This window comes from Eutrigla gurnardus, assembly GCF_963514095.1.
Source record: "Eutrigla gurnardus genome assembly, chromosome: 9".
Lineage (NCBI taxonomy): Eukaryota > Metazoa > Chordata > Actinopteri > Perciformes > Triglidae > Eutrigla > Eutrigla gurnardus.
This window is the reverse complement of record NC_139923.1, coordinates 827,364-851,843: the sequence shown is the minus strand read 5'-3', so window position 1 is coordinate 851,843 and position 24,480 is coordinate 827,364. Positions and strand designations below refer to the sequence as shown.

The 24,480-nt window shown below is 42.3% G+C and overlaps 1 protein-coding gene across 2 annotated transcripts in view; it reads left to right on the top strand.

Moving 5' to 3' along the window:
• The window catches only part of LOC311019030 (actin nucleation-promoting factor WASL-like), a 95,805-nt gene that overhangs the window by 52,498 nt on the left and 18,827 nt on the right, over positions 1–24,480 (top strand). For both annotated transcript variants that reach the window (XM_084018192.1, XM_084018191.1), the window contains one exon: positions 23,280–23,433. In XM_084018192.1, the coding sequence (XP_083874318.1) occupies positions 23,280–23,433 (154 nt within the window). The remainder of the gene's footprint in view (positions 1–23,279; positions 23,434–24,480) is intronic.

The window sequence follows — 24,480 nt, the reverse complement described above, 5'->3', positions numbered from 1 at the left end:
TTTAACAATAGTATTAAAGGTATTGAATTTAAAGGCGCCATATGTAAGAATGTGGCCAAAAACGGTACGACACTCAAATTCAAAACAATGCAGCGAGTCATATCCGCCTCCCCCTCCACCCCCTCCCCTCCAGACTCGAGGTTGCCAGAGCTGTTGGCGTATCCTCCGTCAGCAAGCTGGACGGCGGCCGGATAACGAGTCGTTTTTCGCTTCAAAATAAAAGAACGGAAAACGGAAAAATGACTCGTATCCCGTTATTCGTTTTAAAAACGGAAAACGACTCGTTAATTTATATTAGATATTGTGTTTATGAATGGGATTCGGGGATGAAATAACATTTTTCATTACAGATTTTGCCGTACGTCTTTTTTTAATGACCCGGAAGACGCTGTGTTATGCTGCGAAATTACCTGAAAGCCTACCTGAGACATTTAGGGGGATCTCTGAAACACTGTTCATAAACGCTCTGACAGCGTCTGACGCTTGCGTTTTGAAGTAAACCCACTGTTTTAAACACGCACCAAAAGCGTTATGACGCGGACATACCACCACTCAGCTGTTGATCCTCGGTGACTGCTGGGGTCGGCTGCGCTCTGACCGACCGGGAGCCGCTCCGTTAGTCGGTGTCCAGCTCATGGAGCCTGCTAACAACAGCGATTAATTAACCAAGTGTAGAGTTATGATTAGCGTAATGCGTAAGTCTTTCCTGCTTCCTAGTGTTGCACAGCCAGGTTTTCAACCTGCACAAGGCTGGGAAAGAGCGCTCAGATGCCGCGGGGAGGCTGATGGGGGGCGGGGGACTTACCTGTCTAGGAGAAGTGTAGCCAATTCTGCATCCGATTTCAAATTCCCTCAGCTTTCTACTGTCTCCACCGTTCAAATGCATCCCCTATGTAGACCCTCGCTTTGCCTCGGTTTTTATCTTGGCGTTTTTGTGAATCATAACGAGCTCTTTTGGGTTTCGTTGCCTCCGCCATTGTAGCTCAGTCGAAACTGGCAACCCGTGGTTGCTCGGCAGCTCAGACTCTACTGACTGCAATGATTTGTAGACCTTTAAAAGAGAAACATTTTTTTCACCCGATTGAACCCTTTTTTTTTGTCTCAGTACTGGAATCACTTTTGCAATGTGATAAGGAGGACCTAAACAAGTCCAAGCAGGATCACAGGGTTAGTCAACTAAATGAGTTTTGAAATGTAGAAAAGCCACAATCCACTCACAAAACACTCACCATGTACTCCTGCACCAGGACATCTGGATTTTCATTTACATATATGCAGAGTCCTTTAATGAGGGACTCCCTCCTGGCATCACTGTCATCCTGAAGAATTGTAACAAAAAGAAAATAGACATATTTGAAAACTAATTTTCAGTAGCATGGAAGAAAGTGATCAAAGACATAGAAACATTAAAATTATCTGTTGGAATGGAATTTATAATCTGCAGAGATGATATAAAAAACATAAATGTCTTACAGTGGAACAGTGAATACACAAAAAAAAAATGACTGGGTCATTTCAGTGTAATCAGGGCCCTGTTTCAAAAAGCAGGATTTGTGGAAACTCCGAGTAGCTATGTTGAGCCTGAGATGAGAGAGTTCTGTTTCAGAGAGCTGGATCAGCAGTCAGTTGCTATGGCAACATACTCCTGCTCCCTGGCAGGTTTGATCCATCTAATCCCGAGGTTGATTGCCCGCTGAGCGTAAAGCAGGAAGGAGAGACGTCGTGTCACTAATGAATGAAGTTGTGGACGTGGAAGTGAAACTTATTTAAAGCTGTTGAAGAGCGGATCATTACAGTAGAGCCTGTTTGATGTTCTGTCAGTCCATGAACAACAGCCTACCGTTTCACCACATCGGAGCAGATTTTATGTTTATTTTTACGTCATTACATTCTTCACTGACGGCAGCTTCTTTAAGTATTTCTTTCATAGAACTGATCAATCCAGGTGACCACACTGGGGTCAGACACACCTGGATTGATCAGTTCGTCCAAAAATGTAAAAGTTCAGGAAGTGGTGGAGCTGTGCAAAGAGCCCATTCTGATCAGCTGTTCTGAAACCAAAAACTCAGTTTTCCAGCTAAGGCTCAGTCAACCTGGAGCTTGGATTTGACTCAGTTTGTTGAGCCTGCTTTCTGAAACAGGGCCTAGTACTCACGGGTAAAGGAAGTTGAGCTTTGCAATGCATACATATAAATCTTTTACTGACCTAGTGTAATTCATATACACTTTATAGTTAAACAATTAAAAAAGTTCTTACTGTCATCATAGCAGCTATATCCTTCAGCTTTTGGCCCTGCTCCCCCGATTGCTTTCTAAACACTCTCAGCAGACTTTCAGAGTGAAGGTCAAGCTGCGACAAAAACCTGGACTGGAGAGGCATGGTTGTGATGCGCTTGAACTCTTCGTTTACCTGAAACAACATGAAATTAGTTTTAAATAACAGGTGACAGATTTTAGAAGACATTTCTAACATCAAAACTGTCATGGCATATCATGGCATGCACTGTGCATGGTTACTCATCTGGGTTCTGCTATAGAAAATTTGGAAACATCCTAATGAAGTCGAGCATTGCTTTTACACATTAACACTAGGAGTATAACGGTACACAAATATCTCGGTTTTGAGGTCACGGTTCGGTTCAGTACAGTACCTTTTTTATCATCATCTTTTTCTCAGCAGCACTTGCAGGGATTCTAGGATGGGGACATACTGGAATGTTTTTCTCTTTTTTGCATCTAAAATATATTCAATTGGTTCAACAACATTAAATTTTGCTTTGTAATATTGCTTACGTTGAAATGCAGAACTCAAAGGTCCACCCCTTTCTATGGCCTTATTTAATGGATTAGCTGAGTAGAGAGAGGAGATTATTTCATCTATGACAGGTCTGTCTACTTGGAGCTTGTGCTTCTGAAAAATGTCCACTAGAACATCTTCAGCATGAGATTTTGAGAGACTGTCAGTTAAGTGGTGAAGTTCTACCAAAAACTCATTGATTGCTTTGCTTGGTACGTGGGAAAAATGTTCTAATTTCAACAAAGCTGATGCCAAACTCTGCTCGATTACATCTGGGAGGTCATTTACAGCACCAGCACTGCTACCTGGTTGAGCATCCTCACCAATGTCGTCATCATCATCAGATATATTTGAAGGAGATTCAGGGGAAGCAAGGGTGGATGATACAGTTCCTGGTTTAAAATCTTTTGGTGAAAATGACCTGTGTTTTCTGCTCTTGTGGGATTTAAAAGATCCTAAAATGTTTGTTTGGAATTTACAATCCAAGAACATACACGTTACAACCTAATTTCTCTTCAAATGTGCATTAATGTGACTCCAATAATCTCTCTCAGACACAAGATCCTTACAAGAACACAAATGGCAACTAAATGTACATTTCTCTGACTGATGATGACTGGTTTTAATAACATGACATCTATGCAAATGAATTAAAAGTGCATTCCACGATCTTAAAGTGCATGGACAGCTTGCATGCACACATGGAATGCGATTGTTATTCCTACAATGTCTGACTCTATAGTGTAGCAGAAGATGGGACCTACTTGGAAAAACCGAAGGGCAGGCCTTACAATGTCACATTTACTCTGTCACTCGAACACTTCAAGCACCATTCACTGTAAAGTGGAAACAAAGAAGAAGATTAAAAGTAGGATTAAAGATCCTGGAAAAACAGGATCTCCAAAACAACGTGGTGGTGTTTATTTTTTTTTACTTTAGCAAAAGCATTTCATTTCTTGCCACGAATGCCACAAAATAAGATCCCCAATCCTAACTTTAATAATAATAATTCATATGTAGTGATGAAAAATTGTGTTTGATTAGAAAATGCATTCATGAAATATCAAAAAGAGATAACAAGAAGTTATTATTATAATTATAATTATCATAAGTATAAGTATAGAGTCCTGTTCTCACCACAAAAACTTGAGCCCACATTCACATCAGCTGACTCCAGTTGACTTGGGATTTTGTCTTTGGGTTTGTCTGTCAATCTGCAGAAAAACAAGGGGGAAAAAATTCTAGGCATTGCAAAACTGTATATCAATAAACATACATTAGATGAGCACTCAACAGGGAGTCGAGTTAGTTAATTGAATGTTGCTGATAAGCCTATATGAATCATATAAATGAATATCGGATATAAGGACGTCTGGCTTTTCCTTGCTCAGCAGCCTTGATGAGCGCAGAGAGAGAAACAATGTAAACAGCTGAAGTGTCTGTAGGTGATTGGAGCAGCTCACTCTGCCTCTCCTGTCTCACCTGCTGCTGCTGCTGCTGTCAACAGGTGAGTGACTGTAGAGCTGACACTTTGTTCAGTAAAAAAATACAATGCTGCTGATAGTCTGATAGTTTGCTTGTTTCTATCGCTCTGGTTCGGGCTTCCGTCCGACAAAAGGTGAAACGTAATGATGCATTCAGAACGGCTCGGAAACACACGAGTGAAGGAAATAAAACATTAAATAATCGTTGAAACCGCATGTTTTGCGGGGGTGAGCGGAGCTGTGGAGCTAGGGGGGGTCCATTTGTGGCGGTGAGAATTTATTCGTGGCCACCGCCACAAATAAATTAATATATGGGAAACACTGTTTTATATGTGCAGAATTAATTAACACTAGAAAATTCCCCCGCCGGGAAATTTTGAAAGGGCCACGGGGGCTACTGCCGGAGTGTATATACATTACGATGAGATTCTTGGAGATTTCAAATGAGACGGAGTTGTTTTAGAGGCAAATACAGAGACTGCTTGCTGACTGAGCTGTCAGAGTAGTCCGTTTTGAGTATTGTGATGTACTTCAAAAACTGTCCACCAATCAGAGCACACCACTCGTGTCTCCATTTTAAAGTTTAAATGGAGTTTCTAGGTGAAAGTATGACTGAGCAGAAGACGTTTGACTAAAAAAACTACATTTCCCACCGACTGCTCCTTCCTGTCCACCAATCAGAGCCCACCACTCGTATCTCCATTTTAAAGTTTAAATGGAGTTTCTAGGTGAAAGTATGGCTGAGCTGAAGACGTTTGACTAAAAAAACTACATTTCCCACTACTAAATGTAGTTTTTAGTACATTCCTGTCCACCAATCAGAGCACACCACTCGTCTCTCCATTTTAAAGTTTAAATGGAGTTTCTAGGTGAAAGTCTGCCCGAGCAGAAGACGTTTGACTAAAAAAACTACATTTCCCACTACTAAATGTAGTTTTTAGTACATTCCTGTCCACCAATCAGAGCACACCACTCGTGTCTCCATTTTAAAGTTTAAATGGAGTTTCTAGGTGAAAGTATGGCTGAGCTGAAGATGTTTGACTAAAAAAACTACATTTCCCACTACTAAATGTAGTTTTTAGTACATTCCTGTCCACCAATCATAGCACACCACTCGTGTCTCCATTTTAAAGTTTAAATGGAGTTTCTAGGTGAAAGTATGGCTGAGCTGAAGAGGTTTGACTAAAAAAACTACAAATCCCACTGGCTGCTCCTGTCCACTGCTCCTGTCCGCCAATCAGAGCACACCTGCTGTCACTTCTCAAGATCAAAGCCACAGAGTGCCGTCACCATAGCAACGGCCCTCTACTCACGTGTGTAACTGCTTTCAAGCCTGTCTCTATCGCTCCATTTCGGCTTTGGGGGCGCTCCGAACAAAAGCTTGCCACGCTCACATCGAAACTCCTATCGCCAAGATTTTCGCACCGTTAGCGCCACAAGACTCGGCTGAAGACACTGATGCCTTTTATTTTTTCCTAGTTTCAGAAATGTGGACGCTAGGGCGAGTTAGAAAATGCTGTTCATATCAGGTTTCTTTGAAAATCTGCTTCTCAATTAACATTGGAGCGGATGAGGCGAAAAATAGACTTGGCCGCGCTTAGAGGTTGCTAGTTCAAATTCTGTAAAACTCACAGAGATTTTCAGCACATTGTGAGAGACAGGACAAGTTTGTCTACAAAATTGGAAAATATCACGTCTGTAGAGTGAAGATTGTGGCCGGGAGGAGTTTGGAAAGGAAAAAAATCTGAGAAGCCCTCACACTCTAAGCGATGATGTCATCCACTCTAGCTCAGAAGGTTCCGCGCAATACACACCCATTATAATCTCATGATTTCTCCCAAAACGATCATGGTCATTGAACAGTGATTGATCAAAAACTATATGACCTATTGAAACGTGGATTGACACACCAGGACACAAGACTTGTGTCTACGTTTTAAAGTTTAAATGGAGTTTCTACGTGAAAGTATGCCTGAGCAGCAGGCGTTTGAAAAGCTACGATTTCTGCTTTTTTTTTTTCGCTCGTCCCATTCAAGTCAATGGGAAAATTTCAGTGGTTTTTCGCGCCGAGAAAAACCACTGAAATTGCCCCGAGCACTGGTCCCCTCAGCTATTTCATAGCTGTAGGGGCCAGTGCTCGGTGCGATTGCACCGTGGCCCTAACTAGGGCACAACGGGTTAAATTTACCGCATTTTTATAAAACTATTTTAAATGTTAATACCGAGAAAAGTTAGGCAGACTATCAGCAGCATTGTATTTTTTTACTGAACAAAGTTCGGGTATAAACAGTGTGTCAGCTCTACAGTCACTCACCTTTTAACAGCAACCAGACGTCCTTATAACGTTAGCCTATATTAATTTATGTGCATGCGTTCGGCATATTGGGCTCTCTGCATATTGACACGGCACCGGGGATGACGTGCTAACGGCTAACAGCTAACAGCCGTGCCACAGCGGCTTGCTGAGCCTCTTGGAGCCGCGGCTCGGTTCTCGTTAACAGCAACGAGGTTGACTCGGTGCGCTCGGTCGCTCGCGACTCACCCCGTTTCCACCGGATCTGGCATCGCTGCCACTCGAATCAATGAGCATTATTTCCACCGGGCGAGCTAATTAACGTCTAGGCTAAGTTACCCCTCCCCCCACTGTCTCTCATGCACGCACATGTTAACTCATGCCTGTGAATTGCACACTGCAGTCAGGGGCTTCTCGTTCGGTGTCAGTTGGAAAACAAATTAAAACAGACGACCAAAGGAGCGTTGCAAAGTTTTTTTTAGATGTATTTAAAATAAAAATTTAAAAAGAAGGGGAAAAATGACCACGTGCTGATAAAACGTGAGCAAAGTAAGCTCAATCATTTAAAATTAATGTAACATGGTGACTCTCAAGACATTAAACTACATTTGGCTGAGACTTTTTAAAATATTCAACAAGAAAATCAGACTTACCGACCAAAGTAGTGGCGTTCGTACCAGCGGTTGGAGATGGTTGCCGAATGGTTGCCTTCCCGCCTTTTACCAACAATGCAAAGCGCATATGACGAGATCCCGTGCGTTATTGCGATAATTAACATCGCTACATTATTGTCTCACTTCATCCCAACATGATCTGAACAAATTCACCTACTCTCTCTCCATATCATGTAGTTTCTACACTATACAAGTAAGCTTAAGCTTAGAACATGAGGCTGTTGTGTTAAACACATCCAAGATGTTTACATAAATCCGTGAGAAGGCTAGTGTCCTTTTCTCAGTGGAGGATTTCAGGGTGAGCAGGTCTTGTAGGTAGTGGGGTGCATGGCCGGTGATGCATTAATGGGTGAGCAGCAGATCTTTGTAGTTGATCTGGGGTGAGACTGGAAGCCAGTGTTGTGAGTGGAGGACGGGGGTCATATGTTCATGTTTGCGGACTCTCATCAGGATCCTGGCAGCGCTGTTCTGGGTGTATTGCATTGCCCATTACAGTTATCCAGCCTTGAGATAAAAGCATGGGCATTCTTTTCTGCATCTGACAAGGTTATATCGTGATACAAGATAAAAAAAATCATACAAAATGCACAATTGAACCCTTTGATGCATACAGCAGTATGTTCAGACATTTAAAACACTGCATTACCATCTAGTGGTTTGAAGCGAGAACCCAATTCAAAAATCCATTCCATTGATACAGCTGGGTTTTATGGATGTACCCCATTGCTCCATGATTCGTGAGCGGGTTTTTACCAGACAGTAACTGCCTTCCTCCATAACAGTCCCCATGAAGCACCAAACCATTACGGACTGTTAGAACACTTGTGGGAGGATGTCCAGTGGTTTGCTAGCCAGCACTTAGCCAGCAGTTATAGTAGCAGTGGGTGAACACACACTATAGCAGACATTAATTTGCAACTTGTTAGCTCGTTTAGTCTCCCGAAGTCGTCTGAAAATTAATGTCCAAGCAGTGTTTACCCTAGAATTTTTTTCAGGCCCGGTGGTACCCACCGAAAAAACCCTAAACAGACGAGAAGCGTGGGATGGTGTATTGGTGCAGTTGGATTAAGTCAGGTGGCACAGCAAGCAGTCTGCAATTCTGCAATTATTATATTTGCATTCATATTTTTGTTCAGTGTATTCAAGATCACAAGGAGAGAGTGACTTATTAAGGTGCATTTATTGCATACAGTACAAATGGAACATGCTACATTGGCACTTCAACCACACAGTGTGCATCGTTCTCTGTTGCACTTGATTTAAGTTATGGTTATTAAGCCATTTGGGATCCCAGCCAGATGTTCTGGTGTTTAGCTGTATTTTTTTTCTGGGTCAACGTTACCAGTTGGTCCGGGCCCGCGGCGGCCACGATAATCATGCGCGACCCGCTGCCCCCCTGTTCAGACCAGACGCGTATTTCTCCGCGACGGTCGACAAGCGCTTCTGTTAATTCAGCTGTTAATTCAGAGCTATTTTTTCATTCTGGGTATAACCTCATAAAATTAATGTTTCTGTAACCAAGAAGTTTGTACACTTCTTTTATTTACGTTGCTGAAGTCCTGGAAAATGCAATCACGGAACCAATGAATGAGAGCGCGAACCGTCATCTTCTTCCCCGAGTCTCGGTCTGTTTTATTACAAACTTCCACAATCATTGTACAAACATTAACATTCCCCAGTGACATCATGTTTCAGCTTCAAAGTCCATTTCTTAGTTTAAATATAAATATCAATTCAGTTATCTCTCTTTCACACATCAACATCTCACACACACACTTACACACACACACTAAATCATCATGTATTTATAAAAATAAACATCACTCTCTGTTAAGTGCAATCATGTCCATCAAATAGACCATGCTTTTATCTCATATATATATATATATATATATATATATATATTAGTGCTGTCAAAATTAACGCTTTAATCTTTGCGTTAATTATGAAATATTATATTATTTATATATCATTATTATTATATATATATTTTAACGAAATTAACGCAGCTGTGTTTTGTTTACTTCCCGTGGCGGCTGACGTAAGACCTATGACGACGTGTGCCGCAAAGCCATTAGCCATTCGTTTTTAACGGAGTTCAGTGTAAGATTTTGGCTGAGGCTGCGGCGTCAGCGGGGAGGGTATTGTGGCGAGCGATCGGCGAGCAGTATTTTTTAATTATCCCGGTAATTTGTCTAGATGTGGCTTGTGCTGCTTTGTCCTCTGACAATGTAAACAGACTGGTCTGTCTCAGTAACGGGCTGAATGTAAAGGAGGACTAAGCTGACTTGTTGTTCTATGGAGTCAAAAGGATTTATCATTCTGACTTCACAGCAGAATATTTCCTTGTTCTTTTTTCCATATTTGCATGTTCTATTGTGGACCTTTTTTTAAATGTTCTGTTAGTGCATATAAGAAATATGCCTTTTTCAAGCTGACAGTTAATTTTGATGGCCTTGATGGTTTCTTTGGAAATCTGTAGTTCACATGAGAGAATCTGTGCTTAAAGTTAAAAAAGCTGCTATTTAACAATAGTATTAAAGGTATTGAATTTAAAGGCGCCATATGTAAGAATGTGGCCAAAAACGGTACGACACTCAAATTCAAAACAATGCAGCGAGTCATATCCGCCTCCCCCTCCACCCCCTCCCCTCCAGACTCGAGGTTGCCAGAGCTGTTGGCGTATCCTCCGTCAGCAAGCTGGACGGCGGCCGGATAACGAGTCGTTTTTCGCTTCAAAATAAAAGAACGGAAAACGGAAAAATGACTCGTATCCCGTTATTCGTTTTAAAAACGGAAAACGACTCGTTAATTTATATTAGATATTGTGTTTATGAATGGGATTCGGGGATGAAATAACATTTTTCATTACAGATTTTGCCGTACGTCTTTTTTTAATGACCCGGAAGACGCTGTGTTATGCTGCGAAATTACCTGAAAGCCTACCTGAGACATTTAGGGGGATCTCTGAAACACTGTTCATAAACGCTCTGACAGCGTCTGACGCTTGCGTTTTGAAGTAAACCCACTGTTTTAAACACGCACCAAAAGCGTTATGACGCGGACATACCACCACTCAGCTGTTGATCCTCGGTGACTGCTGGGGTCGGCTGCGCTCTGACCGACCGGGAGCCGCTCCGTTAGTCGGTGTCCAGCTCATGGAGCCTGCTAACAACAGCGATTAATTAACCAAGTGTAGAGTTATGATTAGCGTAATGCGTAAGTCTTTCCTGCTTCCTAGTGTTGCACAGCCAGGTTTTCAACCTGCACAAGGCTGGGAAAGAGCGCTCAGATGCCGCGGGGAGGCTGATGGGGGGCGGGGGACTTACCTGTCTAGGAGAAGTGTAGCCAATTCTGCATCCGATTTCAAATTCCCTCAGCTTTCTACTGTCTCCACCGTTCAAATGCATCCCCTATGTAGACCCTCGCTTTGCCTCGGTTTTTATCTTGGCGTTTTTGTGAATCATAACGAGCTCTTTTGGGTTTCGTTGCCTCCGCCATTGTAGCTCAGTCGAAACTGGCAACCCGTGGTTGCTCGGCAGCTCAGACTCTACTGACTGCAATGATTTGTAGACACCAGTGGGTGGCGCCACGTGCCAAAATATGTTTTCAAAACATAAACATGATTTGCGGTCCGCAAAAGATTTTTTTAAATGCAAATATTTTGGCTGTACTGTTGTTGTTGGGGAGTTCAGTATGTTATATGATCATCATTCCTGAGTCTCTATGACATATTAGGATGATTTTACGGCCAGTTGCTTTAGATTTCTTATATATTGTACCTTAAAATACTTCCTTTGTGTTGATTCTACATAAATTCCATCGTTTTACATTTAAATATCCATTATAACATACTTTATTCTTAAGAAGAAAGAAAGCGATTAATTGCGATTAATTACGGTAAATTGTGCGATTAATTAGTTAATTTTTTTAATCGATAACCCTGAGAAGAGGGATACTCTTGAGTTTTCCGTTCCAGAAAGAGAGGTAACTCAACCTTTAGGTCACTCTGTGAACCTAACCGGCTCGCTGGCAGGTTTGCTTCAACATACCCTGAGTTTCTCCCTACATGTCTCCGCCTTTTTCCGGAATCTGAACCATCTCTGAAAAAAATTGCCGTCCTTTCTTCGTCAACCTAATCGATACGGAAATAAAAGTGATTCTAACAGCTTTACGTCGGGAGAGGATTTTGATTACTGAGAAGGAAATTACCGTTTTTCCTACCAATCACATATCTAAACAATATTCTCCGACATTTTCGACATTTCATATCACGGACATAATGCAGATTCTTTGCAGAGCTCTTAAGATTTCTTTGCGAACGGGAGTTTTCTGAAAAATGTCTTTATTGAAATAGCCGCTTATATTTACTGTTTAATATGTGAAATATGATTAAAATCATATGCCTTAGTCTACGTATTTGTGCAATATTTTAATGCTTAATTTTCAGCTGAAGCCAGTTTCTTTTTGTGCCTGGGGGATTACACCTACATAAAAATTATTATTTGTTAATTGCGCTACTTTGAGATTTACGGGAGTCAAACCTCTGTCGCCTGCACCGTAGGCAGCGTTGCTAACCGTTACACCACAGTATCGCTCGCCATGGCTGAAAATAAAGAGTTATCACCTTTAGACCAATCGACTGTTTCATTCAATTATACACATTAAGAACAACTGTCTTTACTTTGCTGCAGTTACGTTGCTCCGCTTTCTAAGGATGAGCTCGTTTTCTACATAAACACCCAGTAATATCTAATAACACTCTCCCGGTTGCCATGGTGTATCGTAGTATCGGAGCTCCATTGATGATGGCTTTGTAGAGTCGGCAGGCACGTGCGTAACTCACAATTGTCATACTCAGAGTTGGTTGAACTAACTCAGAACTGCTGTTCTGGAACCAAAACTCAGAGTTTCCCATCTTAGAGTTGGTTGACTCAGAGTTCAGGGTTAGGTTCAGAGTTTGTTGAACCTGCTTTCTGGAACGGGCCCCAGGAGTAACTCTCTTTAAGTTGTAAACAGTACAAGTTGTGTAAACACCCATTTATTACATGTCAGGATACCTCAAAAACCAGAATAACGACAGCCAGGGAGTAAGACATCAGCACACAGAATCGCGCTTTCACAGACACACTACACACACACACGCTAAATGGTGGCTAGCGCCATTGTCTCCAGAAGCTAGCGTTTATGCGGTTAAAACAGCAGCGCTTCATCTCGGCAAAACACATTAAAAATCGTACGCTACTATATACCTGGAAAACACAATAGGGGAATTTGACTTGATGTAGCCCCCTGCAGCGCGCTACCTAACGTGTTGTATTGTGGGTTGAAAGCGATGCATGATGGCTAGAATTCTGTCCGATTTAGCAGCCGACTGCAAAGACGTCACATGGACCATATCACGTGACCCAAAACATTGTGGGAACAAGTTTTTAAGAGCCGCTTCTTGCAGCGCTTGGCAGCGCGGTCTACTGCGGCTGCAACCGGCTTGCCCACACCTCCGCTACAGCAGAATGGTTCTCATTGGTTAAAAGTTCAATGAGCTCTCGTCAAGTCAAGCCAAGTCAAGCCAAGACCATCCTGAACAAGCCTAATCACGGAACCTCCTTCCTGTTTGACCGTTTGCTGTCGCCAGTAGGTGGCGCTCTGACTGTGAGTGAATATCAAAGTGCAGATGTGTTCAGGAAGGAACTGTAATCAAGTGTGGAAAGTTTGGAGCGGATCAGAGAGGAAACACTGAAGTTATAATGTTTATGGCAGAGTTCAACTGACAGCTGTGTGAGGTGCATGTAAAGTGTGCCATCTCTCCTCCTCCCTTTGTGTCCAGGCTGAAATGAGAGGAATTTAAAAAAAGGAATTAAAAGTGGCATGACTGTTGATCTGGTGTGAGGCAGACTGCAGCTGCATGTGAGATTCACAGTTCTCCATGCGTCACTGATAGATCTCTGACTCCATCTGGTGGTTGCTGTGCGCCTGTGTCTCTCCCCCCTATGTGTCCTGAGTGAGGATTGAGTGAAAACCTGGCTGATTTACACACTTGGCTAAAAACATTTTTTTTACCAATTTTATCATGACTTTAGGCGGTGGGTCCAAGAGGCTTTTTTGTACAACTCCACATGGGCTATCTAGGAAAAAAGATTTTTATGCGTCTATGCCCTATCTAGAGGGGCATAGACTATTGGGCTATTGCTCAGAAAAAGGGCCTAAAATCAGTCACATTTCATGTCGCCATTAGGTGGCGCTCTACCTGTGAGTTAAAATTGCAGTGCAGTTGTGTTCAGGACGTGACTCTTAACAAGCATGAATATTTTGAAGCAGATCGGAGAAGAAACGGTGAAGTTATAACAGCTTTAATGCCTATGGCGAAGGTTGAAAATAGTAGCGCAGTCATGGCACCGCTGTGGCCACGCCCCTAGACTTTTGGAGCGTCTTTGAGCAACTTTTTGTCCTTAAGGCCTTTCCAACCACATATCCAATTTTGGTATCAATCGGATCAACGGTATAGTACAAGTTCGATTTTGTACGACCCCTGTGAAAGGCCAAAAACGGCCAAAAATGGCACTTTTTGGAAATTTGTGGCAGCGCCAAACATTACCCGATTTTGATGAAACTTGACATGCATGTTCTTTGAAGCTATTGCAACATAGTATTCGAGTTTCGTAATTTTTGGGGCAAAGGTTATAGAGTTATGCTAATTGGATTTTGGTAGCCCCACCCTCTAATGTTCATTGGCCGATATCTTCTGATAAGATGCATATTTTCGAAACCTTTTTGGAACACCTCCTCAGCTAGCCTACCAAATTTCGTCCAAATCGGACCAACGGTTTCCGAGAAATGCGCAACTTCCTGTTTTTCATAAAATCCAAGATGGCGGACAATTTCGTAGGCGGACTTTGGTACTCCAAGAGGATTTTTTGTAGAGGACACTTGTTTGCACATGTGCAAAGTTTCATGTCAATCGGAGTTACGGTGCGGCGGGGTTGGCGAATCTCCACTCTAGGTGGCGCTAGCGAGCAACCATTTTGTGGCCGAATGCGAAGACGCCAAATTCTTCAATTTTTCACCAGGCCCTATAGACACTCCAATTTTGGTTAGTTTTTTTTCATGCTCAGACCCTCAAAACGCAGGTCGAAGGCGTGAAAGAATAATAAGAAAAAGAAAAAAAAACATTCGAATAACAATAGGGCTTCGCAGCCCGACGTTGTTGGCGCTCGGGGCCTAATTACTATATGTCTGCTTGAAAGTAATTGTTGTTAAATATGTAAATGCACATATCGTTTATTTTCATGAACGGCCGAGGTGTGCAGCACTTTAAATGTTGCTCTCACAAAGAATTGTGGGTCAGCGTGATCTCCTTTCCTTTCGCATAGGAAGGTCCGTTGCATCCTATGCTAAAGGAGCTCTGAAAGGAAGCATTGGAGCTCCTTTCTTTAACATTTTGAGAATCCGAACGGCTCTTATCATGGCGGCCTCTTGTTTACTTCTGGGGCACTTCTTCAGTTAGGAATCTTCCTAAGCAAATAGGACTATTCGACTGCACCCCAAGTCTGAGGGAAGAGGGAGGGGGCGCTCACCTTGGGCCCTGCGGGGCACCGATACCTGCACTTTGGTTCCGCTTTACTTTTGTTCCCCCTATTATAACATTATAACATTATCTCATTGTCGGCATTAATATGGCAATGTGTAAAATTATACACTTATTTACATAACCGGCGTGAGCCAGGAATAAACAAAATGAACCTGTCCTTACATTCAGGTGTATCACACGCGCACCAGTCCCGGCGGCATGGGCGGGCCGTGCCCGCTCACAGAGTCAGCCGTGCCCGCCCTGGGCTGGAAGCTGTTTAAATTATTTGGGTTTTGTTTTTTACCTCGGAGTGGCCAACGCTCTACTACTCCTATCTCGGTTTGTCGATCATACAATTCAACCAATCCAACCAACGAACCAAGGCAACTAGCTGGCCAATTACAGGTGTTGGGGGGGCGGGTCACTGACTTAACAACAAGTTATTTCTCCGTGGTGTTCGGCATGGATGTCCGTATTTTTCCCCAAAAAATACGCGGACAAGAAGTGAGGACGCGAACGGGAGCGAGCAGGAAGCAGCGATATTCACTTCTACTGGAAACGTCAGCACTGAAGTCAACCCTAACACTGGAGTAAACATTCATGCTAGGAGAGGTAGCTCCCTAGCTGCTGTAGCTACCTCTCCTAGTATGAGTTCAGTGTTCAGGTTGACATCAGTGCTTCTGTTTCCAGTAGAAGTGAAGCTGTATGGTGCTATCTGCATGCCACAACCCTTGTTGCCGGTCTTCTTGAATAAATGCTCGAGTTGCATAAATGGACACAGCACTACACTATTTTGTTTGTTTTTTAGATTTTGCGATGAACTGCCCCTTTTCAGTAAGAGGAAAATTACTTCTCCGCACTGTAGCAGTGGTCACGAAGCCGTTGTTATGCCTGAAGCAAATAAAATGTAGGTTGAAAAACTTTGCCCCCCTGAAAAAATGTAATGCCCCCCCCTAAAATTTTTTCTGCAGCCGGGTATGACGCGCGCGCCCACAGGGGGTCCCCAGCCGGCTTGCACTCACACTGCTCCAACCTAAACGGGCCTCGGCCCGATTCCCTTTGTACATACAACATCATGTCGTAATACGAGACACGCATGGCTTGATGTTGTTTTGAAGAAGCGCCGTCTCAAAGTCATCACAAGAGAACAACAGGGAACATGACTGAAACTTTTGACAAGTTTGTCTGCACATATTTCTAGTAAACACTCGGCCTGGATCAGCGCATGTGAGCGCAAGCGAGCAGATCTGAGCGAGCAGGCAGCAGATTTTGGAATGGAGACACACATTGTTATTATAAGTATAAGTATCGGTCCGCAGTGTTTCCCCTAGAATTTTTTTCAGGCCCGGTGGTACCCGCCGAAAAAAACCCTATACAGGCGAGACGCGTGGGATGGTGTATTGGTGCAGTTGGATTAAGTCAGGTGGCACAGCAAGCAGTCTGCAATTCTGCAATTATTATATTTGCATTCAACATTTTTGTTCAACCAGAGTGTATTCAAGGTTTTCAAGGATTCAAGGGGAGAGTGACTTATTAAGGTGCAGGTTGATGGAAATGATCCAAAATTAGGGGCTGGAAAAATATGTCTGGAAAATTATGAGCATCACATTAATAGCTCCAGGTACTGTAAAACACTATAACGACATATGAGTGCATATATTGTCTTATTTTATCAAGTAAAATATAAGTTATAGGTTTACTCAACAGCCTGATAGTTCATAGAAATTCAGGTAGGAATAGGTTAACTCAGAGTTCCACAGCTTATCAAAAACAATCCTTATTTTATTAACAAAGGCTGCCTAAGGGCGCGGCACGATTGCCCCAGGGGGGTCCCCCTCGGCTTTGCATTCACACTGCTCCAGCCTGCTCGGTTGTACATACGTCATCACGTCCTAATACTTGGCTTGATGTTGTTTTGAAGGAGCGCCGTCTCTGCATATATTTATATTAAACACTCGACCTGCATCAGCGAATGTGCGCACAAGCGGATCTGTGCGAGCAGGCAGCGCGAGGAAAGCGGATTTTGGACGGAGACACACAGCGGCATTTTTCTTATAAATGCACCGGTCCGTTCCGGGTCCGGTCCGGTTCCGCTCACACCACGAGTCTGAAGAGTGCAACAGCTTGTCAAAATACAGTGTCAACTTTCCGTGTTTTCAAAGTAGAAAGCGACATCGTGGTGGTTCAATGAGGCGGAACGGCATCAGAACAACATCAAGCGTGTAAACTACACGAAGAAGAACGTAGCGGGAGCGCGCGGCGAGGATTGTTGCGGCCGCGCATCTTGCGGAGCAAGTCTACTGTGCTGCGCGGAGGCGCTCCTAATGTAAATGATTATTGATTTATGAATTAATTGATAGGTAGCTTATTTTTGGCGTATTGATTTTTTTTTTTTGGCCTGGCGGCAGGTCTCCTTGGCCTAGCGACCTAGGCCTGTACAATGGTAGGGGAAAAACTGGGTCCGGTTCCGCTCCGGTCCCGCTCACACCACGAGTCTGAAGCCCCAAGCCCGACCCAGAATCCATCTGTGTCCGACACAGTCATCAACCGTATTTTCAGTCATAAATCAGCTTGATACCGAGTAGAACACTGAGAGTTAATGAGTGGGACGGCCTATCCTTTAAAGCCTACGTAATGTCCACATTGTGTACCCGTGCATGTGCACGTGCACGTGCAAGAACCGTACCGTACTCAAATCCACCTCTTCCAAGCGTGCCGGGCTGAGGAAGCATACCGTTCTTTAGTACGGAACGGCAATCCAGACATTAGGTTCCATTGTGCCTGGGCGCGGTACTGTTGGTGGAGTGGGAGTGCGCCCTAATGGTGACTTAATGGTGAATATTCAAATTATATTAATGCTCAAATTCAGCCTATTATTAATATTACCTACACTACACAGGCTGTTGCAACCTGGCAACTGTTAATGTTGAGCCATGACACACACACACCCACTGAGTTTCATATCAGTGTTGGCTTCAGTGCATCAAAAATGGAAGACATTGCCCATCATGCAATATTCCCAAAATGTTTCAACTGTCACCAGGGTGTTGTCTGAGGCTGTTTTTAAGAAAGTCAAATCAGAAGCAGGAGAAGGGTTTTAGGACCTGTTTAGATTTTAAATACCCTTTAATGTTTGAAAAAGAGAGCCCTTTATAATGAATCAAATAAAAGTAATTATTTCAACAATTGAAATATTCTGACAAAGCTTAGAGTGTCCAGCATATTGTGAAGATGAAAATGTATTTTCCTGGCTATTAGATGTTTGATACAGATGCTTCAGATTTTGCGTCTAAAGGAACACACTTTACAGTGCAAGCCATTACAAATGTACCTTGCACAATGTCAAGAGATCGCACATAATCCATCTCGTCAGGCTTCAGGTAATGTCGGGTAATCAGAGTCCTTTGACAGGCTACTGGATGCTCTTGGATAGTTCCTTCTAACAAACCATCTGACGGGTCAGGCATGAGAGGTTGGCAAAATACCAATTTAAACATCAACAAAAAAAAAGTCAGTTTAATTAATTAATTCTGTTTCAAAAGATCAATGTAGGCCTGCTGAAAGTTGGCATTTTGGAAAAGTTGTGAAAATGTGTTGGAAAAAATAGTATTTAAAGGAAAATCAAACATCCAAGTGAAGTAACCAGAAAAGAAAAGATGTTTCTAACATGTAATAATGGGCTGCCAGGGGGAAATGTTTATAGTTTCACAAAGGAACCCTGACTGGTCTCTCGTAGCAACCAGGTTTTGAGATTGCTGTCATCGCTGAGTTTGGCCATGAATGAACATTGGTTTTAGACTGACAGACTTAACAAGCTGGAGGTTGCTTCTTCCTATTCTCTGTCTCGTTATCGTCTCAGTTTACTTGATGACTGAGCATGCTGAACGACTGGAGAACATGTCACGAACCACACGGTCTCAGAATGCACTGCGGCATGACAGGACCAACACGTGGGAGTGTTTCCTTGGCGAGCAGATGGTGCAGAGCTTAACCCTTTTGATATGATGCAAGCCAGCAGAGTACATTTTGTTGTTGTCAGGTGTCAAGCAACTTGTAATTCTGCCTGTTTGCCACCTGATGTCACTGTGACACTGTGGCTGACTGCTGTATAGTTCATCTTTACTGAAGAGGAAGCACTGCTTTTGTACAGAGAATAAAGTGTCTTGTAACTTTTCTTGAGCTCAAGGTAATCCAAACACTATTTTCGCTAAACTGTATATTTGCGAAACAAAGCATTTCCGGGATCATCCTCCTGGGGGAATTGGTTTTGTGTAAGCATTCCGTGTTGTGTGCATGTGTGTTGCGGGACCGCATCAACAAAGTTAAACAACTGAAAAATACAGGAAAAGATAAGAGAGAGAAAGATGTAGGTTTTCAGTTCTTCATCCCAATTGCATCTGGTTATTCACTTATAATAAGCACAATAGAAAGCATCTGTATAATTCCCTATTTTCAATTCCATTTTATTTATAGTGTCATATCACAACAGAAGTCATCTCAGGACACTTTACACATTGAGCAGGACTAGAATACCCTCCAAATTTCCAGTCAATACAATTTCAAAGTCTCAACATCACCCAGGGCCAAGCGTTACAGCGACAGTGGCGAGAAAAAAACTGCCTTAATAGGCTTTTAGGCAGAAATCTCGTGCAGCCCAGGCCCTTGGGTTCCAACTGCATTTGGTGTTGGTAGTAGTATAGTAGTAACAGTAGTGGTGGCATTACAGTTTTTCTCAATTGTTTACACACAAATACTGGTACTTGAGACACAATGACCACAACATGTAACTCATGCACCAACACCCTGAACTAACTCTGCTAAACTGCAAGCACAATTCCTGCTTTACACTCAAATTGCAGTTTTAAAACACACTTTTTTCAAAACACTTCACACAATTCTCTGCATTTGGCACAATTTTCATGAAGAAAATCTCTTGTTTTCACAAGGAACACACTGCCATTCAAAATTCTAAAGTTAATTTCCCTACTATGCACACTGACTCATCACATGGGAAAACACCTGCAACACAGTTTTACAATTTGCAATCAGAGCATTAGCATAAAAGTGCAACAGGTGAGCCTAGCATGGATTTGCCATGCTAGGCGATGTTTCCCCCGCTGCTTGGCCATCACTTGCATTGCCTGTGATGTGGATGAGGTGCTGTGGCCAGACCGAAACAGAAGAGAGGATGCGGGATAGTTTTTTTTTTTTTTTGTAACTGTAACAGACCACTGTATATGCAACTTTGTGTTGGTTTGGATGAACACTGTGTACATTACAGTATTCTTGTGGGGAAAATAAAATATATATAAACAATATTCTAAAATATTTTACAACACATTTATGTATGTACTGTCTGTAGTGAGTGTAACACTGAACAAACAAAGTCATTATGGTAAATGGAGAAGAAGTGTTTGTGTTTTACATTGAGCACATCAGTGTTCAACTGGTTCTTATAAATGTCTATTCATATGATGGTCTGTGTGTGTCATTTGACAACAAAATACCATTTTGAGAAGAAATAACATTGTTTTGAATGTAAAGTTTCATTTTGCAGGAGAATTGAGGGGTTTTGCCCATTGTGTGTGTGTTTTTTTTATTTGTGTGTAGAGTTCTGAGAGTATGAGGCATGCTTTCAGAAAATGTGTGTAAACGATCGAGAAAAACTGTAACAGAAGCAATAGTATCAACAGTAGTAGTCCATGGCAGCAGGCACAGCCACGTCGAGATGGATCCATCCCAACCATGTCGCCATAGACCAGCATCAGGCCAGTTAGCAGTCTGCACCGGTCAGGACCTCAGCGGACTCTGCTGGACCAGAAAGCATAGCCAGACTAGGAGTACTCAAGTTAGTAACAGTAGAGATGCCAATTTTAGTCAATTACTTTAATCAATAGTCAGCCGCCTTAAAAATACTAGCGGTAAAAGTCAAACAAGATCACAGCATCGGTGCAGTCCGGATCAGATTCCATCATGGTCCAGGGAGACCTGCTAGGCAAGAAAGCACAGGGGCACAGTGAGACAGTGAAAAATACATAACAATACATAATTGCATTCAGTCATACTAATTCATTCATTCATTCCTTTCTTTTTTTAAGCTGTCTTGCATACACACACTGTCGAAGGTTGTCTGCACTTATATGCTCTCTTAGGCTACGTTCACACCGCAGTTACAAGTGACCTGAATCTGATTTTTTTTCGCTCATATGTGACCCATATCTGATTTGCTTTTGACAATGTGAACAGCACAAGTCGCATTGAATCTGACATTTTCTAATCAGATTCAGGCCACATTTAAATGTGGTACTGAATCGGATACGTATCGGATTTTTTTGAATGCGACCGCAGTCTGAACAGCCAGGTCGCATTTAATGCGACTTTGACGTCATTCTGACCCGCGCTGCACTGTTTTGTAAATGAATGACAAATAAAGTTGATTGAAAAGCGGGCGGGAGCCAAAACAAACATGGAGGACAGCAGCGAAGCAAATTTGCCGGCTGCCGCCACACACTGTTTTTAGCATGAAGCCATACAGTCCCACGTTACCGGTTGCCGTTGCCATGTTCGCTTCCGTAAACACCGCTGTGGCGTGATGTCATCAATGATCAACTGCGCATGCGGGTCACTTCAGGAGCGTGAGCTGTTCACACAGCAATCCGTAGACAGGCCGCATTTAAAGAGGTAATGTGAACAGCCAAACAAAAAATCGGATTTGAGCCATAAATCGGAATTGTGCATTAAGACCTGCGGTGTGAACGTAGCCTTAGAGAGCTGATATACAGTTGATGAATTATTACTACAAAGCAATGTGGTGCTCTACTCAAGGGTCATTCCGTGCCAACTCAGCCACCCATGTACATGACACCTCTCAGATTTTGCTGAAAAGCGGTGAAAATATGCCTTATGTTACCAAACAAAGGAATCTGAAGTTTCAGGTCAATATCTCAAATGGTTTGCCCATGGCGTCCATTTGAATTTCAAGTGCCACACCCCTTTTTGACACATTGGAATTTCGCATTTCATTTGTTGGCATTTTTGGAGGCCCATAACTTCTGTTCTAATAGTGATAGAAGGCTGAGAATTGCTCTGTTAGTTCATTGTAATGTGTACTTCACAATTCTACAGGCAGAATAGACATTCCTTACTGTTTGGGTGAGAGGTGGGTCACCAAAGTCCAATTTTTTTTTGACGGCCAAAATTATTTTTCACTTTTTGGGTGCTCCTAGCACCACGATGAATGATCACATTTATTCTAAACAGGATTATTTGTTATATTTGGGACCTTTGCTCTTGCCAAAATGAATTTGAAGGGTATGGTACCACTGGTGGGGGTTTTATGGGGGTCCAAAAACCCTCCCGGGCAGAGGTGACTCTTTTGGAACCCCATATTTGGACCCCCAAATGACCACGTGGGCACTTGATGATCCTAATGGGATTTATACCAGATAAAGATGAATATTTGTTCTTTCTTTTAATGAAATAAAACCTTTGACTATGAAGCTCCTTGATATGAATTTTATTCGTCAAAATGCACCATTTTGGACTTTTTTTCCCCAGAAGTCTGGAATGTAGATCAGGGAGAATTTAGTGATGATAAAGCATGAAAATAGTGGAAATAACTCAGTATTATGCTCAGTGATGGCAAACAATTAAATATTTAGACTGCTGGCCATTCATTTCCTGAAAATCACAAATTAACCCCTTATCCCCGATGAAAGAGACCCGCCTGTGACAAGCGACTTGCAGCATGAGCAAGTCTGCAGGCCACTGATGCAAACCACATTCTGACACCAATGGAGATGTTTCAATGGGCAAAAGAAAACATTAAGAACATTACATTCTTCTTTGTTAGTGCAGAAAATATTAAAAAACACGAGGAAACGTACAAATTGGAGAGACGTTACGCCTCGGCCAAAACGTTCAGTGGAACACGATCGCATCATTGCTTTATACCAATTTCCAAAAATAAGATACGGATGAAAAGAATATCACAGGATACAATATTCACAGATGTCGATGCAGGACAACAATCAGATTCAGAACACTTGGATACAGAACACCCGGAGGCAGAACACTCGCAGTCAGATCAGCCACAAAACTACATTTTCCAGGCAGGAAAATACATTGCCTGTAATTATGATGATGACTGGTTCATTGGAAACATTGTTGAAGGTTCAGATAAACTTGAAATTCAAATGGACGCCACGGGCAAACCGTTTGAGATATTGACCTGAAACTTCAGATTCCCTCGTTTGGTAACATAAGGCATATTTTCAACGCTTTTCAGCAAAATCTGAGAGGTGTCATGTACATGATACCCCGATTTTGGCTGTTTTCACATGGAATGACCCTCAAGTCATTTTATCAAATGTGAGGTTGACGCAAAGTTTCAAGTCCGGTAACCTGTGCTCAACTGTGTGAGTGTGTGTCTTTTAAATTTGAAAATACTATGTTGTTGATGCAGCTGAACAACCTGGACCCTGAACTCAAGAACCTTTTCGACATGTGCGGCATCTCTGAAGCACAGCTGAAGGACAGAGAGACATCCAAGGTCATCTATGACTTCATCGAGAAGAAGGGAGGCGTCGAGGCCGTCAAGAATGAGCTGAGGAGGCAGGGTGAGAACACACAGACACACACACACACACACACACACAAACAAATTATCGGAGGGACCATTAATGTGTGAAATGGATCTTACATGGTGGTGAAGCAGTGTAGTGTTTCATCCATTCCAACAGAAACAAATGATCTATGCATCATCAGTGATGTTGACACTGAAATAATCATTAAATTATTTGGTTGCAATTAATTGAATTATCTGCAACCAAGTTCTTTATTAAATATAGGCATCAACATTTTAGTAATTTCATATGACTACATGTTTAATATATATGATTGATTTTGATTGACTGCTGCAGCAGATGAGAGATTTCAGCCTCAATATCTTTAACCTTTTTTTCTGATATATTTTAAAACATATTATATTATTATATAATAACTAAGCACTAAGCGGTGGGTCTGGGGGTCGATCTCGGGTTGGGCGATATGGCCTAAAAAAATGTTCACAAAAAATCTGAATAACTTTAAATCTGTTCACAGAGAGGAGGGGCTGTTCACAGAGAGCCCTCCTCTCTGTGAACAGCAGAATAACAGATGGGTCAGAGAGAGAGAGAGAGAGCGAAAGCTGATGGGTTGCACGCAGCTCTACAATTAGATGATTTAACATTTACATTCCGGGCATTTAGAAGACGCTTTTGTCCAAAGAGACTTACAATAAGTACATTTGTCTAAAGAAATAAACTACAACATATCATTGCCCAGGGTGTCCGCGGAGTCTTAAAAAGTCTTAAAAAGTCTTAAATTCATTTTTCTAAATTTAAGGCCTTAAAAAGTCTTAAATTCGTCCAAAATGTCACATGTTTGTCTTAAATAAATAACTCAGAGGTCTTAAATTTGTCGGGGCAGGACTATTTTATTTTAATCGCGGGACTTTTCGTGAAGGAGATGTAGAGAGGCTACTTTCTTGCTAGCTGCGTATATAAACGGATGTCTGCGCGCTTGCTAGCTAGTCTGCGACAATGGGTAAGTGCAAATTCAACGTCAGTTGGCTGGAAGACGTCCGTTTCCGAGGTTGGCTGGAGTCTCATTGAGTGACACACATG